Consider the following 19,342-nt stretch of genomic DNA (forward strand, 5'->3'; position numbering starts at 1 on the left):
AAAACTCCCAATTGCCACAATTCCCTCCACCCCCCTTCTTTGACATCAGGCGCAGCGATCCCCCTGCAGTTCCTTCAGCCTCTCCAGCGCTAGTTCTCCTCTTGGCTGGAAGCAGGTGGAATTTGGTGGGTGTCTTTCAAACGTGGCTGGCCTCGCCCTTCCAGTGTCCCCCGAGCACTCCTGGAAGCTGCAGTGTGCTTTTCTGAAGTTCACCTAACCACTTGCATGGCTGATCACTGTGAGATTACTCTCTTCTATTGTCATGTCCATCTAACTTAACTGGATACAGTCGCTCCCTTCCCTAGAGTGGGCGACTGGCCTGTTCTGCAGTGTGCAGTCACAACTGACACCTCTCGTTCTTGGGTTCAGCTTCAAGAGGCAGAATCCCACTGGCTCTGTTCCTGCTTTCCTCTCTGTCCACTGAAAGGCTGCAGGAGAGCCTCGATAACTTTCCATTATCCTCCCAGGAGGCAACTGGACTAGAGTCTCAGCTGCTCCCAGCCAGGGATATCCAACTGCAAGAGGGCCAGATCGCTTCTCGGGATCTGTTCCTCTGTCTCCAGCCCTGTTATTAAGGGATCGCCAGCCCCTTGCTGCCCTGTCCGAATGGCATCTGAGCTTTGCTTACAGAATGATCTCCTCACTTGTGCAGTCTTCAGCAGCAGCAGAGAGGATCTCTCATCCACTGCCCTATATCCTAGGTCAATTTTATTACCACTGCGTTGACTTCTGTATGTACGCTGGGCATTGTCCTTCCTTATTCCAGTCTGCTGGCCTTGAAGCAACAGTCCTCCACTCTTTGATTTATTTGGCCACAGCAAAACCATTTAAAGCTCGGTTATTCTTTCCGACGCTTGGCTAGTGTGGTGTTCATTTTGGTGCACATCATCCTTATTTTGTTGCCATCTCCACTGACACAGCAGTATCCACGTGCAGAACTGTGGCTCTGGAGATACTAGGGGGTTCATATTTGATTTGTCTCTCTGCCAAGAAATGTGCCATCGATCCACATTCTAGTTCTGCACCCCCTGTTCCTTAGAAAGGTTGCGCCTGATGTATGATCTGAGGCTCAACTATGTCAGAGAAGGGGCGTCTTGGCTTTAGCTGGCATTTTTCAGCTGGCTTTGAGATGAAATTGTGAAGTAAGCTCTCTTGATTGTTGGCTGCACACAATGACGCAGCCAGGGCCCTGCCTTCACGCCTACTTGCTGTGGAAGCAAGGCCAGCCGGGGCTGGAAGGTTCGAGACTGGAGTTGTCTGGGCCATACCAGTGAAGATCTGTAGGGCAGAGTTAATCGTCAGGTCCAGCTTGTCTCAGTGGGAGCCCCCTGCTGCCGCCCAGTGTTCGGCAGGTGCAGTAATTCAGCATTGACAGATGTCCATAGAGTCGCCGCAGCAGCACCCCAGGAGTTGCCAGCAAGTCTGCAGAGGAGTGGGACTCTCGACTGGATTTTGGCACGTCTCCTCCATGTGTTGAGGAAAGTGCTGAGAGTGGTCAAGCATTATCCCCAGATGAGTAGGGTAGAGCTCAGAAGTGATTGGTTGGTTGTTCCGAGGACCTGCGGCTGGCAATGAGCTGACAAAGTGGCGAGATGGAAAGAAGGTGGCACCGAAATTTAGTGCATTCAGTTTAAATCTCAACTTCAAAAAATAGTTGGCCATGGTGTGAAGGTCAGATGGCAGGCAGATCTCCAGCTCCCCAAAATCTTTGTGGCTACTGCCAGGCAGGGGTCAGCAGTGCACACAAACCTAGCTGCTGAGGCAGGTGGCAGGTGAGCTCTGGGTGCATGTGTATGTATATTAAAGAGCATCGAAGCGCATCGAGCTCCCTGGGGACATCTCTTGTCCGTATGACATGAGTTGACGATCACAGTCCCGTTAGAAATCATGTGCCTGATAAACTCTTCAAGTCTTTTGTCTAGGACCATGGGGGATAATTTTAGGACTAGTCCATAGTGCCAGCTGTGTTGTATGCTGACAAAAGGTCAACCAAAAGAGTGCTGACTTTCTGTCTGGCCTTAGTGGCACCCTCAGTACAAGAGTTCTGACTGATCACTTGATCCTGGTCACTATGGTCCAGTCAGATCCCTGCCTGGTAATGAGATACATGTGGGGCAATTAAAGGCAACGGTCATTTAAATACCAGTGTATTGAGTGACGCTGATCTGAGCAATTGGGTTGATAGTTTCCAGGTCATTGACCTTCCTTCCAGGCTTGAGAAATGCCCCTGTGTGTGACCTTCACCAGGTCTTGGGAACCAGGCAAGTACTAGAGACTCTTTGCAGATTTTCACCCCAAGATGAGCTCATACGATGCCAGAACTCTCCATGGATGTTGTCAAGTCCAGGAGCCTTGTAAGGCTTGGAGAAAGAAATGACTGATTCCAGTTCCTCCTTAGTAAATGGCTGGGATAAGCAGGAGGGATTGATCGAATGTTTGAGAGCAGACAATACCTTCCAGTCGTGATTTTGGTAATTCTTGGTTGTCTGTTGGCCACAAGTGGGCTGCCACAGCATTAGTTGAGATGCGTCAGGCCTTTAGGAGTCTCCTCCACCCGAAGGTGATAAAGACTCCAAGTCCTACAGTTTGAGTGCACCAAGTCCAGACTCTCAACACATTTATGCCACTTTTCTTCCCTCGTAACACTAAGACGTTCCGTTAACATATTAATGGCTGGTTTTATCCCCTCAGGTGAAGCAGATTGCCTCTCCTTCGTGTGGAGGTCATCACAGGTCCCAGCTGGGGTTATGTGCCCTGTGAAAACCATGTGGAATTGACGTTCTCGCCACGCTTAGCTAAGTCTCACAGAAGACCTTGTGAGACAGGTTCCCAACATTAGCCACATGCTGTGGCTCCCTGACTCCGAGGAGTCTCTCTTTCTCTCTTCTCTGAGGTGGTTCCAACTGGCACACCAAAAGTTCTGTCTCTTGGGTGTGTTCATCTCAGCCGCTGTAATCTCTAGCTCTGCTATCGCTGTTAAGAAGGGGCAGCACTGAGACTGTGAGTAATTTCCAAGTGTTCACTCAGCAATTGAAAATGAAGCCACCTACAGAGGTGAAAACAAGAATCCCAATGGGATGAATAGGAAGTAGGACACTGCTTGGGATCACAATGGCAGGATAGGCCCAATCAATGAGAGTTTTGCTCTCAGGAGACTCAGTGGCATGGCTGGACTTCCTGGGAAGTGAACTGAAATCTCCACACACCACTGCAGGGTAAAGAACAAGAGCGAGTCCTGGGTCTTGCCACTGTTCATAAGGGGGCAGGAAACGTTTTTGAGCTTGGCACTGTTTGCAAGTATTGCGGTGTCAGGTGGTGATGTCACCTTCCTCCGATTGTCCAAGTTCTTGAAACTTAAGTCCAGGTTTCACATTAGTGCAAATCCGAGTGGTCAGTGATGAGCGAGAGCTGCAGTCTGGTAACCCCTGATTTCTGGCTGAGACTCATGCTGGAATGGGTTTCTTGAAGCAATAAAATGTCTGTGATGATTAAAGTTAAGATTCTGTCATGTTTATTTCTAGTAAAAGTCACGGACGGGTCGTGGGCAATAAACAAAAATTCATGGAAGCCTGTGACCTGTCTGTGACTTCTGCTAAAAATAATGGGGGAGACTGACAGCTCCAGGGCTGGCAGCTTAGAGCTCAGGATCTCTGCTACCCGCAGCGACTCAGAGCTGCTGGGCTGGTGGTTCGGAGATCCAGGGCCCCTGCTCACCGTGGCAGCTGACAGCTCGGAGGCCCCGTGGCGGGTCAGAGCTCAGGGACCCTGCGATGGCTGACAGCTCCAGCCTGGGGCACAGGGCTGAAGCTGAAGTGGAAAATGTCCTGGAGGTCTCTGAAAGTCATGGAATCCGTGACCTCCATGACAAAACCTTAGCCTTGGGGATGATGTTAGCAGTTAGCGGCCGAAGAGCCTGACGCTTAGGGGCAGAGCTGCCCTCTGGATTCAGCTGTAAGATTGTTAAAGTCCCCACGACCCTTGTGGTCCCTTCTCACGCTCTGATACTATGGCCGAGATATCAGGCTTGGTCCCTCCCCTCCTGGGGGTTAAGGGGTTAATGGAAGATGCCAGCAGGACAGCTCCTGCCATTGTTAAAGAGCTACAGTCTCTGTATAACTCTTCTCTTTGACGTTGCTGGTTTATTTCCTGGATAGGCATCTTTCCCGACATGCTCTACAGACAGCGCACAGTGTGTGGATAGCCCCAAATAGCCCCGTCCCAGGGCTTGACTTCATTAACAAAGGGAACACAAAGTTCAGCTAAAATCTTCTCCCGGGCTTTGCAGCTCCTGTGGGTCCACTCAGCCCAGACCCTAGGTCCTCTGACTAGAGAGCACTTGCCCATTTGTACATCCATGTGCCCCACACCGCCAGCCTGTGGCTGGAGGATGCCTTTGTGTATCTGCTACGCTACAGAGCCATTCATGCAAAGTCTTGCAATACAGCATTGCCAACCCCTGCAGGAGTCACCGGAGGTGGGAGGTGTCCAAGAAACCCCGCCACTACAGCTAGGCTAAGAGAGATCTTTACATATAGCAGAGGAAGGCAGCAATTCTGGGGCTGCTTTTTCATATCCTGCATTTATATAGAAGATCTATAATTTAATACAGGCTATTAAAAAAAAGCCCCAGAATTGTGGCTTTTGTATCTGCTTTGTGCTGAATACAGAAACCCATGAGCAAAGTCTGTCTGGTGGGGCATTAGGGAGGCCAGAATTTGAAATGCCACCTGCTGGCATCTGTAGAGGGACCATGTTTCCCTATGCTGAGTACAGGACACCTGGTAAAATTACTCATATTCAAGGGCGTTCAGCGGCAATCAATCAGAACTAAGCAGTACAAACGTTCAAATTAACATCACGTTGACTGAGCCTCTGTTAAAAAGAAATACTGCGTAGTTGGATTCTTTTTGTTTACTTCGTCTTTAAGGCTTTAGGGTTCACACACGCACACATGGGGAGAGGTGACACATCCACACTCCCGTACACTTCTCTCAGCGGGGTGGGGAAGGGTGACTGACACAACCCTCCCTGCCTGGAGCTTTCTACCCTCCAGGCCTGGCTGGGTTCCCGGGAGGGACCCGCCTCACCTGGTGCCATGTGTCCCTGGGGGATGGGCGGCATGCAGGGTCATGGGCCCCTCCCCAGATTTCTGCCAGGGTTCACACCAAAATGTGGCCCTTTTGGTACTGTACAGACGGGAAGGGACAGGAGCTACTTCCAGCCACAGGGTGTGTGTGGGGGAAGAATGACTTGGCGTGATATGGAGGAGCACCAGGGCTGTGGGGTGAAGTGGCAAAGGGAGAGAACAGCAAGAGGGGGTGCATGTGACGGGCTGATGGCAGCAGAGGTGACATGTAACTGGCTGGCGCCTGCCCAGACTCGCCAGCCGCCGCAGAGCGCAGCCAGTGCCGGCTGGAAACGAGATGGGGGTGGGGCCCTGTTGGCTGAGAGCTGGCAGCAGCGGGGACTGTGCTGACTGACCAGCAGGGGGAGCGGCCAGCTCCGTGCGCTGCAGCTGTGCCTGCCCCCACATCCAGACTCCTAGAAACTTTGCACACCCACCCACATCGTCAGCCACTGGACACCCTCCGTCCCCCACTGCTGGTGGGAGGGCGGCTGGCAAGCAGAGATCTGGCCAGCAGCATCACCCACCAGTACTGGTCGGGGGGACAGAAAATACGGGACAATTTGCCTGTTTTTAAGAAAAAGTTGGGACACCTGCAGGAAGGCTTAAATGCTTTAAAAATGGGACATCTGGTCACCTTATGGCTTCTGCGACGTCTCCAAACTAACCCTCCCGCCTCCTTGGTCTTTGTCGGGGTGTGTGTACTCTCACTGCCATGGCTGTGGTGGCTTCTGGGGGCAGAGGGATGAAGGAGATCTGCAGTGGCAGATGTATTGCATTGAATGTGCCAGTACAGAAATGGGCAGCAAGCCAGCCGGCAGGTGATAGAAATGCCTTGTCTAGCTGACGGGTAGGGGCAGGTTTAGCCAGCTCCTTATGACCGTGATCTTATGAATAACTTTCCAGCTAGCTTATTTGTAACTTTATTGCTAATGCTTTTTCTAGGAAGAGAAGAGAATGTTTGTTAATGTTGCTGCATTGGTAGCCATTCCTGGGGCATGCAGGAGGTTGTGGTGTGGATGCCTTTCCCTGCCCCTCTCTCTCATTCAGAAACCTTTCAATTAAAGGGACCCCAGACAACTTTAAAGCAATGCTTTATTATGAAAAAAGAAATTACCTTCTGTTGCTCAACACGCTCTTAAACGCAGTGCGTGTGTGCAGCATTTGGAGGGAAGAATAGCTTTTTCTGGGTTTGTGTTCCTGTTGTATGACTGGCGCTGAAATTAACACATCTGTTATTGTTCAACTTTCATTTTTATGGTACCCCGTTGTGCCAGAACGTTGTGTTTGTGCAACAGCAATGTGGACGACATGTCCTCAGCAGCATTCTGGGAAGAGTGTTTGTTAAATCACAGCTCCTGCAGAACTGACTCAAAATGGGGGCTATGCTCTGCTTTGTTGGCTTTGCATAGTATTCGGAGCTCTCCAGCTTAGTTAAATTGTCCTCATTGCGTTGTAACGATGCCAACAATAACCGTTTTTATCATGAGCTGTCTGATATTTGCTGTTACTGTCCTGGTTCCTGGAGTCACGGGATTTGGTTGGTGATCATGCGTTTTCTTTCCTTTTCTTAAGTAAATTTCTAGCCCTCATGGCTGGGGGGAAATTTGAAAACATGATCTGAGTGAACCCGGAAGGCCCAAAACCAAACAGAACCCAAGAGGTATTAATAGTTTTTAAGCCATCTCATGATCGTTTGGGGCCTGAGTCATGCGATTTGAGTGCTTGGGGTGGAGAGTACAGAGATAACCGCAACTGCAAGGTAAAATAGCTCTTTAGTCTGCCAAGCGTGACAGTCAGTGTTCCTTCACCTACAGCCACTCAGCAATGCAGGAATGGAATGGAAAATGAGGCTTTTCTCATCTGTCATAAAAGCAGCATCTGGAGAGATGCAGAGAGTAGGAAGCTGGCATTTTGATGCAGGAGGCACCAAGCCTTTTGTGCGTTTACAGTTAAAATGTTCCCTACTGCATAGATCCCACAGAAAAACATCTCCCACTCAGAGGAGTAAGTGTCAAGGTTATAGAATGTAACTAGCACACAATGAATGTAAGTAGGTGTGTGCTGACTTTGTTCTCTGACCAAGGTTTTAAGGGCTAATTTCACTAGACTGCTTCTAGAAGGAAAACAGAAACCCAAACCCTCTGGATTTCACTTAATAACAGAAGTACAGTGGAGCAGGAGTTTGTCTTGGGCTCTGAGGTGCCTGTGAGCTGACAGAAAGTAGAAGCTATGCTGAGAGAGCATGGGCTGTAATTAAACAGGGGGAGGAATTTATTTTCTATAACGTTTCTGAACTGCCAGTTTCTTTGTGCATGTTGGAAAAGCATCAGTCGCTTTTTCCTTCGGCTGCCGTGATATTGGAGGAAGAGGCGTGTGAGTGGCTGTGCTGTGCCATAGCCCAGGAGTGCCTGCAGACTGCGACACTAGGGCTGTGATGGCAGCTGGCCAGAAGCAAGTTGTGTAACTTGTGTAGCATGGAGCCCACTGTGGGGGCCGTTGGCTTGAATCTGGAGGTGAGGCCCCTGGCTGCAGAAGCATATCCTGGCAACAGCAGTCCCTGAAACCTTGCTTGTGCACTGACGAACAAGCCAACTATGGAGTCGCTGTGTGGGCTCGTGTAGTTCTTGGGCCCCTCCTGGCTCCTAGAGTGAGACTCCAGCATCACTGAGGGTGTCCTGAGAAGCAGGGTCTAGTAGCACCAGCTATCTGGATGTATGACATACTGTTATTCCAGCCGCTGTTTTCGCCTGCTCCTCGTTCATGGTGTTGGGTCTTGAGCTGAAGTTTCCAGGCTTAGCTTTGCCTGAAGGAGAGAGAGTTTATTGTTGAAGTCTGAGCAGATCTTCTCAGCAGCATCTGATTTGAATGAAGATGGAGGGACCCAGCTCCCCCTGATTTCAGGAATGGGGAGAGACTGGGAGGGTGCCATAGAATTGAGGAGGGAGGAGACAAATAAATGAGCACATGTAGGGTGGGGGAAAGACCTTGAAGAAGAGAGATGTGGGACTCCTCATGTGGCCCCTTTGTGTGTGGAGTCCAGAAGAGAGGGGGCAGCTCTGCTCCAGAAGGTTATGGAGTGTGTGGGGGGAACAGGGCGACTCTCCCCTCCTCCCACCACCAAAGCTTACAAGAGAGTTGCAGGCCAAGCAGCGCTTTGCTCCTTACTTCTCTTCAGCAAGAAGCCGACCACTGCTGGGGGATGTTGTAAGGGTGGAGTGTAGTGGGAAGCAGGTTTCCTGGGGGCTGACAGGGGACCCCTGTTTGTCTGGAGACTCTTCCAGTCTCCTAGAAGCTTATCCAAAGCCCAACTCTTCCATCCTGGATTTGAGCTGCTCACTAACATACGTGGATACTCAACTCCCTGGGGCTCAGGTAGAGAACTGGCCCTGAAGACTTTCTGTGACTTGGCACACCCACGTGTGCCGGGTGGGCATGGTAGTCAGTATTTCGCAAGAGGGCCAAGCTTGGTTTGGCAGGATACAAAGGTGCAAGTCTGTGCTTCTGGGCATGCTCCCCATGAGCAGATAGAGACACCCCCCCCCCCCTTTGTGCTGTCCCGTTGCCCTGCCTGCTTTTACCCTGGGCACCACAGCATCCACGCTTGAAGGAAGCCATTTTGGGGAGCGGGCATGTGAGCACGTTAGTGAGACAGCCCTGCCCAGGGTGGGACGGTGGGGAGTTGGGGGGGGCTGTCCCCCTCTGCCCAGCATCAGGCACCCCATGGTGCTGTAGAGATGGCACAGCAGGGCTGGGCTGAGTGCCTTTGCTGTGTACACAGGCTTGTATTTCCCTGCTCTGTCCCTCTAAGTGTGCACAGCTGACTCCACATCCCCCTTTCTGAAATGGGGGGGAAGAGCACACCTGTATCTGAAGAACAACGCATGACAGCAGTGATATAGCCAGACAGAGCAAGTCCTGCGAAGGGCCAGGCAGACGGCCCAAACCAGCAGCTTGTGTTGGGTTTATTCTGCCCTTGTAAGAGTAGCTACTCGTCCTTGGACTGTCTTGGATTCTCAAGATCTTCTGTGATCCCCCAGGAATGCAGGAGCCCGTCTGTCTCTGCTGGCAGTCTCCTGGCAGGGAGAGGATCTGAAGAGGGACATGGCAGTGTGGGCAGTGGGCTGTTGCTCACGGGGTCAGTCTCAAGACAGTGTGCACTGGAGATCCACCTGGCGATGCAACAAGATGATGCGAGTTCTGACAGATGATTCCTGCTGGCACAGCAGGATCGAGGGCTTCTGGCACGTCCCTGCACTCTCCCCTCTTCTTGTGAAGCGTTTCTCCAGATGTGAGCTCCTGAAGGAAGAGCTGCCAAGGGTTTGATTCTGTGGAGCCTGTCCCAGTCCCTCTTCTTACACCACATAGAGATCAGAGCTCCAGCACGCCAGGGTCGGGGCGAATGCAAGGCTGTCTCGCCTGCTTGTTCCTTGTCCTTGTGGTCATGCTGAACATTCACCATTCACTGCACAGGTGCTGAGGTGGGGACAGTGCACAGGACAGAGGTTGCAGCTGTTTCAGTGAAGTAAACCTAGAGAAATGTTCTTCCTTCTCTCCACCCCCCAAAAATGCCTTGGCATCCAGCAGAAGAGGACAGCCCCAGCTGACAATAGCCCTGCCTCATTCTACACGTGTCCAGATAAAGTGACAGAAAAGTGTTGTATTTTATTATATTTTAATTGTTTAATTAATCGATTATACCTTCCCATACAGCCTTTAACACTGGCAGTTCCTGGCTTGCGTCTGTATCTGTGTGACTTCAACACCCAATCGCTGTTTGTATGCAATGTATGTTCGGGGGGTATTAACACTGACAGGGGTCAGCATGTGTGAGACACACGAACACGTGCCCTGCTTGGAAGAGCCCCACCCAGGCCAGTGCATGCATGGCTCAGAGGATGGCTTCCCAGGTCCTGGTCCTGCCTTCAGTTCAGCATAACCAGGTGATTTCTCCCGTGGACATTACTGGCTGCATGTGGGCTCAGAGGTCCAGCTACAGGCAGGGGCCCTGCAGTTTAAATTCCTGCTGATCACAAACAGTATAGGGAGCGTGTACTGGGATGGAGTTAACAGTGCTGCTGGACCCTCCCTGCTGTGTGACCTGGCTGTGCCGGTTTAGCTCTGGGATCTAACATAGCTCTAACACAGTGGGGTTCCTTGTGTTTCTGTCTAATTAAAGTATTTACGTTTCAGGATAAAAAGCCTCAACACTTTAGAGAGACTTTGCTCTCTGCCCTTTTTATTCTTTTCTCCCCAGTCTGTGAGTTATTTCCTGTTGGGACTTTTGCAGGGAACCCTATAATTCGGCCTAGCAGGCAACTTTTGAGTTTCCTTAAATATTCTGCTTCAGTTTGGCAAAAATAAATATCTGAATTACTGTTATTACTTAAGCTAGGTAGCTGGTTGTGATCTTTCTCATTAACAAGTCATACCAGGCGCTGTTTTCCAGAGAAGTAATAAACATGTTTTCAGACAGGAAAAAACCACCACTGAAATACAGAACCGTTCGGTCAGTATTAGTCAGCAATGAATGTTAAGTGTGTTTTTGTTGAGTCTGGGCAGTTGTTCAGCAATCGTTGGGATATTTTATTATTCACATTCCATCCTGTTCTAGTGATTCACTCGTGCTTTCCTGGTGCTTCAGTCACAAGGATTTAGTGCAAGGAAGCAGTGTCTGGAAATCAGTCAGTGGGACATAAGGAGGTGAAACCACAGATCAAGGCCTCAATCCTGTAGGCATATGCCTGTGCTTGGCTTTATGCACATAGGCTGTCCCACAAAAGCCAATGGGGCTAGTCACCTGCTTTAGTCACATGCTGAATGTCAGTGTGTACAGGTTCACGGGCTAACTGGGTACCCAGCAGTGAACACAGTGTGCTCTTGTGACTGTCTATACCCTTATGTTCGTCCTTTTTACAAGACTGTGATACATTTTGTACAAAGTATGCTATGTGAGGTATCATTTGAAAACTCATTATCTACTGAACATTATTGTCTTGGTAGAATAATCCAATGGACTATCACCTGGTTAAGCGGTCATTCTTTGTCAAGAAAAAGGGTGTGAGTGAGAAATTTACATGTTGGCAAAGAAACAGCTGGAAGTTCCCATCCCACAGGCTCGCTGTTGTCTGAGCCCCAGCTGGAGATGATTCTCAAAGAAGAGAAATGCTGTAAGAAAGGGGAGCAAACTTCTCAGACTACCTCTCTCCCCTCATTTCTATTGATGGCATCAACAGCACTTGAAAGACAAAGGAAGCATCACTGAACTGGGGTACGGGTTCTGGCTGAAGGAATCCAGCCAGACTGCTCTAAGCATGTGGCGAGAGAAACCTTTTTGCTTTGATTTCACTTAATTTGTAAAGTTAGGTATTAGTTTTCATTTTACCTTTTATTTCTTTGTAACCAATTCTGACTTTTATGCCTCGTTACTTGTAATTACTTAAAATCTAACTTTCTGTTGTTAAACTTTTGTTGTTTTATCTAAACCAGTATGTGTTTGTACTGAAGTGTTTGGGAAACTTCATTTGCGATAACAGGGTTTGTGCATATTATTTTCTATTAATGGAATGACAGACTTTCTATGAGCTTGTGTTGTTCAGAAGGAAAGAGCTGGGCAGCACACTATATGCATTTCTGGAGACCAGTCTGGGACTGGGAATTTGCTGGTGTCACTTTGCAATGTAAGGAGTGGCTGGCTAGAACACTCATAGATAACTCAGCTGGGAGTGATTTACATGCTAGAGGCTGTGTAAGAGCGGGCCAGGAGTGGTGGTTCTCACAGTGAAGCAGCGTAAAAGACCCTCCAGGTTGGAGAATTGAGGGGACACAGCTGTTCCGCAGTTCAGATTGTACCCAGGGGAATGTCACAGCTTTATCAGATGTTTTAGTCAAGAGACAAAGACATTGATGCTAACTTCTTCAGCCATGACAAATACCACCCTATGATCCTAACCATAGTGAACACACTGCAGTGTCCAGAGAGGGTTTTATTTCTTCAGTAACTGCAGTGGATGTAACGTGGGGTTTTGGTTTGTGTTTCAGCTACAGAAAAATGCAATTTGAAAACAAAAACCTGATCTAATTGAAGCCTGATTTAAGTTTTCATAGTCTGAAATACCAAAATATTTATTTCCTCTTTCTACAGAACCTAGGTTTATTTTTAAAATCTAGCCTCTGTCGGAAAGTCTTGATAGAGAAAGGTATCATTACATTCTGTCTCTCTCTCTCTCTCTCTCTCTCTCTCTCTATATATATATATATATATTTATTTTTAACAACACTATAACATTTCATTTAATATTGTATCCGTGCCTTAGAATTCTACAGGATGGTTTAAACAAAACTGCAGAAACGCTGTCTTCTGTTGACTTGTATAGGCTTTTATAGAATTGTTGACAGAACCCTGCTACATTTATGTGAAATCCTATTGGGTTGATCCATCTTTGAGAAAAGAGGGAGGTTGTAAATCACCTGTTATATATTTTTCCCATGTTTAAGAATAGTTCCTCTGCACGGGAGAGGCAGCAAACACAAAGCAAATAACTCCTCAGCACGCAAAGTTCTTCCTCTGTCAACATTCCCAGGGCTATGGTCCATCCTGGGACAGACATGCACCGTAGCTGCTTTTGTGGGAAGCTGATTGTAGTCAGGTTTTCCTCTCATTCCATAAGGTAAAATTTATCAGTCCCTTTTGTTTTCTGCAGTACTAGACTTCAGAATGCAGGCGTTCATTTTCAGCTGGATGACTTGCTGTTGGCCTTGCTCTTAGGCAGGGCCGGCTCCAGGCACCAGCACAGCAAGCAGGTGCCTGGGACGGCCAAGGGGAAGGGACGGCACGTCCAGCTCTTCGGCAGTGGGTCCCTCAGTCCCTCTCGGAGGGAAGGACCTGCCACCGAATTGCCGCCGAAGAATGAAGCAGCGGTGGAAAAGCTGCCATCGAAGTGCTGCCGATCACAGCTTTTTTTTTCCCCCTCCCCTCTTGGGGCGGCAAAAACGCTGGAGCTGCTCTTAGGCACACAGATTATTGTTATTAATTAGTGCCTAGCTGCTGCCACCAAGACCCCAAATAAGGGGCAGCCCCTTTCTCAAAGAGCTCGCGGTGTAACTGGAGAAGACCGACAAGGCTGGAGGGAGGGAAACAGGCACTCAGAGGAAAGCATCTTGTCCAAGGTCACACAGCAGGTCAGTGATAGAGATGGGAATCGAACGAGGTCTCTGGACTCCCAGTCCAGTGGCACAGCCAGTGGGCCATGCTGCCTTCTCAGGCCAAATGTATCAATAGATCCTTTTGGTAGTGTCAGGCCAGGACAAGCAGGGAGCGTGTTTCTAGGGGATGATTGCACTTCTGGTCATCTCGAGTCATCTCGCAGTGTCTTGCAAAGTCGTTTTGTGCCTTGCTACCCAAGGGGTGTCATAGCTCTGAGCAGTGGATAAACCTGTTTGTAATATGCTGCCCCCTCCCTAGCTCGCACTTGTTCCCTGTAGTACGCTGCTGAGCGCGTAGTGCCGTCTAGTGCTGGATGGTGCGGGAGCTTCCACTCCCTCCTTGGAGACTTCGATGGCGCAGCACTAGTAGACTTTGCTTTAAGGAAATGGTCTTGTTTACCAGGCTCAGTTTCCCCTCTGAATGTTTCCCATTCCTGCTCATTGTACCCCTCTGGCAGTCCTAGTCCTTTCCTGTCCTCCCTTCTTGTTTGAGCTCTTCAAGCGCTTACACGTCGCTGTGGTGCTTCCCTGTTGAGCCAAGCTAAGTGCGAGTCTGCGGCGTTTCCCTACGAGCAAGTCCTTGTTCATCATGTCTTCTCTGAATAGCGTGTTGAGTTCTTCCTGGGGTTTGAGGGCAACACTAACTAGGGGTAGTCTCAGGATGCCTCTGTCTGTACAGCCCCAAATCACATGGGCTCCTCTTGCTGCTACATCTTATGAGAAGCTCATTTGAGGTTTGCTGTTCACATCCCTGAAGGTCTCAGCGCTGCTGCTTTGTCAGTTCCTCTGCCCCTTTGACAGTGTGTCTCTGGCATTGTTTTTCTCAGGCCCATCAGTCTGTATATTTCCAGTTTTGAAAGTAATTTTCTAGCTTCTCCCAAGCTCCCTTTGAATCATCGCTCCATCCTTATTGGTCTCTTTGATCCCTCCCACTATAGTAACACGCTGTTCACCTGCTTTTTCTAGACCATCAGTGGAAATGTGAAGTAAAACAGGCCTGGTAATGATCCTGCTAGACACCTCTGCACACCTCTGAAGGTGAAGTGCTCAGCACCCACAATGTCATCAAGGTTTTCACCAGAGTTCTCGTCCCATAGAATATTAGGGTTGGAAGGGACCTCAGGAGGTCATCTAGTCTAACCTCCTGCTCAAAGCAGGACCAGTCCCCAAATGGCCCCCTCAAGGATTGAACTCACAACCCTGGGTTTAGCAGACCAATGAGCTATCCCTTCCCTCAATAATAAAATATGGTAGATGTGTCTATCTCAGAGCTGGAAGGGACCTCAAGGGTCATTGAGTCCAGCCCCCTTCACTAGCAGGACCAAGTACTGATTTTGCTTTGGATCCCCAGGTGGCCCCCTCAGGGACTGAACTCACAACGCTGGGTGTAGCAGGCCAATGCTCCAGCCACTGAGCTATCCCTCTCCCCCCTTCATGTAGGCCCCTGAAGAAGGGCCAGATTGTCATAGCTCCCAGTGTGCTGCGCTGAAATCCTGAGATCTTCTGAAACACTGGCCCAGCTTGTGGCTGCTCAGCACTACAAAATATGCCTCTGGGCTTTTTTGAAAATGTGACCCTCATTGACACTCTGTCCTTCAGTCAGGTCCCTTCAAACCAATTGTCATGAATTTTTGAATGATGGTTTCACAAGATGCTGCATTGCTACCCACCAGTACCCAGCCTCTCCGGCTTCCTCAATTACACACGTGGCAAAGGCTGAGCAGAACTCTTATTGCAGATTGTCTGGCCTGTTCCGATAGAGTACATCCATTGACCTCCTGGGGGATGAGCTGGAAAAGCCACATCGGGAAGCACCACTCAGGCTGCCGTGTGTTCTTATTTTTCAGGTGTAGAAGAAAAAACACTTCTGCCAAAAAGAGAAAAAATGAAGCTGAGAAAAGAGAGGTGGCTGCAGAGTAAGTATTCCCTCGATAAGATCACGCTTTCAGGGTGGTTGTCTCATCAGAGGGCCAGTAGAAGCCCTGCATTGCACTGCTTCCTAAAAAAAAATACATGCCACATGTAGCAGTGTACACTGCCCTTTGAGGCTTAGAAAGTGAAACCTCGTGAGCCCATGAATGATACCTGGGGATCAGGCAGGTGCAGTCTCTGAGGGAGAGGAAGTGGACTCAGGGAGGCGCTGTGTGGTTTCGGGAGAACCCTGACTGCTGATTCTGCTCTGAGGGCCTGAAACTGGAATTCCATCAGCAGGGTGGGTGGGAAGCCCCCTCCTCTCTCCCAAGTTGAGGACAAGGCTGGCTGGAGATAATTCCCAGTGATCCTCTCCCTGTCCCGGAGAGCAGTGAGTGCTGGGAAATGCTGTCTCTCCGAGAGCCCTACATGCAGTGGTGTAGCCAGGTTTTCAGTGTAGGAGGAGCAAACGTAAAAAAGGTGCCCTCCGTTGGCTCCTCCTCTGGCCACGCCCCCTTGGCTCCTCCTCTGGCCATGCCTCCGTCGTCCCCCCCCCCCCCTCCGCTCACCTTCCCTCCTGCACTGCTGCCTGTCTCCGGTGTGCTCCCAGCGCTCCACGCGGGGCTCGCCAGTCAGGCGGCCTTAAAGGCACAGGGGCCCTTTCACCTCCCCCCACCCGCTGCATTAGCAAGGGGCGGGGGGGGGCCGGGGAGCGCTTGGCCGCCGAGCCCTGAGCCGGGGAGCCGGCCTCCTCGCTCCTCCGGCCGCATCTGTGGCCCCCACATGGCTCCCCCGGCTGTGCTGCTGTCAGAGCTGGCCGGCAGGCACCACTTCCACACCTGCCGCTGCTTCCTGCCTGCCGCCCCACGGCTCCTCTGGCCGTGCTGCTAGCAGCACCAGCCAGCAGGTGCCAGTTCCGCGCCTGCCGCCCTGAGGGGAAGCGGCTGCTTCCACTGAACCCCGCTAGCTACGCCACTGCCTGCATGGCATATGTGGAAAATATGGGAATACAAAACCAGCCCTGGAGAGCCCTGGGAGGAGTTAGGTTTGATGCTGGTCTCTCCTAGAAACTCAGAGGCGTGTGCTCCCTTGTTGGCAGCTCTACTTTTTGCTGAGTTTGGCCTGTTATGCCAGAGCACTTTAAATGCCAGGCTGCTGTGTTCTATTAGGAACACTGCTCTCCTTGGCACTTGGCTGTGCACCCTAACACAGGGGTGGGCAAACTACGGTCTGTGGGCCACATCTGACCCACCAGTCGATTTAATCTGGCCATCGAGCTCCTGCTGGGGAGTGGAGTCTTGGGTCTCCCATGCTCCAGCCGGGGAGTGGGGTTGGGGACCACACTGTGCAGCTCCCAGAAGCAGCAGCATGTGCCCTCTTCACCTCCTACACAGAGGTGTGGCCAAATTCCCCAAACTCTTTACATGATGGCAGTTCACACGGGGTTTGTGAGTTAAAGCAAGTATGTGGTGTGCCTGAGGGATTCGCTCCCAGGAGTAACCGAGCCAAACGAAGGGCCAGGACCCCCTTGGGCCAGGATTTGAGGAGCTATCGCACTGCCAGGCTCTTAGAAGTAGTGATGCGAAAGTCCTGCTTGGACGTGATCATCTCTTGCCTCAGACATGTGGTGAGGCTTCCTCCAGAGTTTCATGGGAACTTTTCAAACCTTCCCTGGCTGCTTCTCTCCTTTCTGTGTCCCAGAGTCGGCCATTTCTCATGTCCATCCCACTGCCTGGAATTTACTTTTTGCTTGGGTAACTTGCTTAGCTGCAAGAAGCCACAGAGTCCTCTCTTGATTGCATTCCGGGTTCCTGGAGCTCAGGAACACTAGTTCTTTTAGCCCAGCACTAATAGAGGCCTTGATTCAGGAATGCAGGTAAGGAGTGTATCCTTACATCCCGCTGGCTTACAGGGGAGCTGGAAATGTGACAGTGCTTGCCTGAACCCCTGTCGAAGAGCAGAACTTCATTCTGGCACAGTTTAAATCAGGGGTCTCGAACACGCGGCCCGTGAGCTCCTCGTGCCCCCCCCTTACCCCAGGGTTTACCTAGAGCGGCTCCGGCCTGCCGTGCATTGGGGGCAGGGCAGGCTCCCTGCCTGGCCGCCCCCCCTACCCCGCTCCGGGAAGCGGACAGAACCTGGGGGAGGAGAGGCGCAGGGGTGTCTGGTGATGTTGCTTCAGGCACTGCCCCCAGCAGCTCCCATTGGCCGCGGTTCCCCGTTCCCGGCCAATGGGAGCTGCTGGAGGTGGTGCCTGAAGTAACATCACCAGACACCCCTGTGCCCCTGATCCTCCACATTGCAGCCGCTTCCCAGGTGCACACCGGGCCAGAGCCCACCCCCTGACCCCCACCTGCAGTCAAACCACCTGCCCTGAGCCCCTTGCTGCACCCCAACCCCCTGCCACATCTCTCTTGCACCCCAACCCACTGCCCTGAGCCCCCTGCCGCACCCCAGACCTCCTGCTGTACCCTGCATCCTGACCTGCTGCACCCCGCACCCCTCCTGCACCCAACCCACTGCCCTGAGCCCCCTGCTGCACCACAACCCCCTGCCACACCTCTCTTGCACCCCAACCCACTGCCCTCAGCCCCCTGCCGTACCCCAGACCCCCTGCTGTACCCTGCATCCTGACCCGCTGCACCCCGCACCCTTCCTGCACCCAACCCACTGCCCTGAGCCCCCTGCTGCACCCTGCACCCAACCCCCTCCTGCACCCCAACCCATTGCTCTGAGCCCCCTGCTGCACCCTGCACCCAACCCCCTACTGCACCTTGTACCCCTCCTGCACCCCAACCCATTGCTCTGAGCCCCCTGCTGCACCCTGCACCCAACCCCCTACCGCACCTCGCACCCCTCCTGCACCCCTACCCATTGCCCTGAGCCCCCTGCTGCACCCTGCACCCAACCCCCTACCGCACCTCGCACCCCTCCTGCACCCCAACCCACTGCCCTGAGCCCCCTGCTGCACCCCAGACCCCCTGCCGTACCCTGCATCCTGACCCGCTGCACCCCGCACCCCTCCTGCACCCAACCCACTGCCCTGAGCCCCCTGCTGCACCCTGCACCCAACTCCCTACCGCACCTCGCACTCCTGCACCCCAACCCATTGCCCTGAGCCCCCTGCCACACCCTTCCTGCACCCAGATCCCCTGCCACGACCCCCTGCCGCACCCCTATCCCTCCTGCACCCCAACTCCCTGCCCTGAGCCCCTGCCACACCCTTCCTGCACCCCCTGGTGCAGGCGGAGCTGAGGTGGGGATTTCGGGGAAGAGATTGGAATGGGGGCAGGGAAGGGGTGGGAAGAGGTGGGGCAGGGGCGGGGCCTCATGGAAGGGGTGGAGAGGGGGCAGGGCTTTAGCTGCTGTGTGTCCATCACTTCTTTCACTCCAAGGCTTGAGTGGTCAATCAGTCTTTACTCACAGCTCCAGGGGAAATCCAAGAAAACAAGCAGCACTGCACTTTTTTTCACCCGGCATGGTCAGAGATCAGCAGTCCTTTCCACGCAGTGTGGTGTGGGCTTCGTGCAGTAAATGGCTCTGAGTTGGAGTTAATGTCTGGGTTTCACTTGAGCAGTTCATTCACCTGACGCTGTTTATTCCATTGCTCTCTACAAAGCCACCAGGATTATCCTCTAAAAACTCCCTTACATGTGGTGGGGAGCAATTTGCTACTGGTTCTTTTTTGTTTGTTTTTGTAACCTTGGAATGAAATGTTTTTATTGGGTGCCCTTTCTCCCTGCATGTTTTGGCATCCAGTCCCAGTACCCAGTGCAGGGAAGTTCAGCCCAGCAGTGTAATGCAAAACTCTCAGCGCATATTCCATTCCAACAGAAATAAATCATAAGAAAGAGTCTGAAGGAAAAACTGATGCAAGGCTTTGGCCACGCGAAGCACGCACGGTCCCTGTACTGAAGGAGATTTCATAGAAGAAGAATTCAGGGTGTTTTCTGTGATGCGTCAGGCGCGTAATGCGTGGTAGCACTGTGAGGTAGCCACCTCCAGAAAGCCAGACCAAAAAAAGAAATGGTGCAGAACAGAAACCAGGGCCCCTGGCAGAGCCGCCTGCAAGGAGCAGTGTTTACAATCCAAATTTCTCAC

At 51.5% G+C, this 19,342-nt stretch overlaps 1 protein-coding gene across 1 annotated transcript in view; it reads left to right on the forward strand.

Moving 5' to 3' along the window:
- Window positions 1-19,342, forward strand: part of FAM207A (family with sequence similarity 207 member A) — a 121,764-nt gene that overhangs the window by 91,135 nt on the left and 11,287 nt on the right. Inside the window, exon 3 of the mRNA XM_030580135.1 lies at window positions 15,178-15,246. Within this exon, the coding sequence (XP_030435995.1) occupies window positions 15,178-15,246 (69 nt within the window). The remainder of the gene's footprint in view (window positions 1-15,177; window positions 15,247-19,342) is intronic.

Source organism: Gopherus evgoodei, chromosome 11, assembly GCF_007399415.2.
Source record: "Gopherus evgoodei ecotype Sinaloan lineage chromosome 11, rGopEvg1_v1.p, whole genome shotgun sequence".
Taxonomy (NCBI): Eukaryota; Metazoa; Chordata; order Testudines; family Testudinidae; genus Gopherus; species Gopherus evgoodei.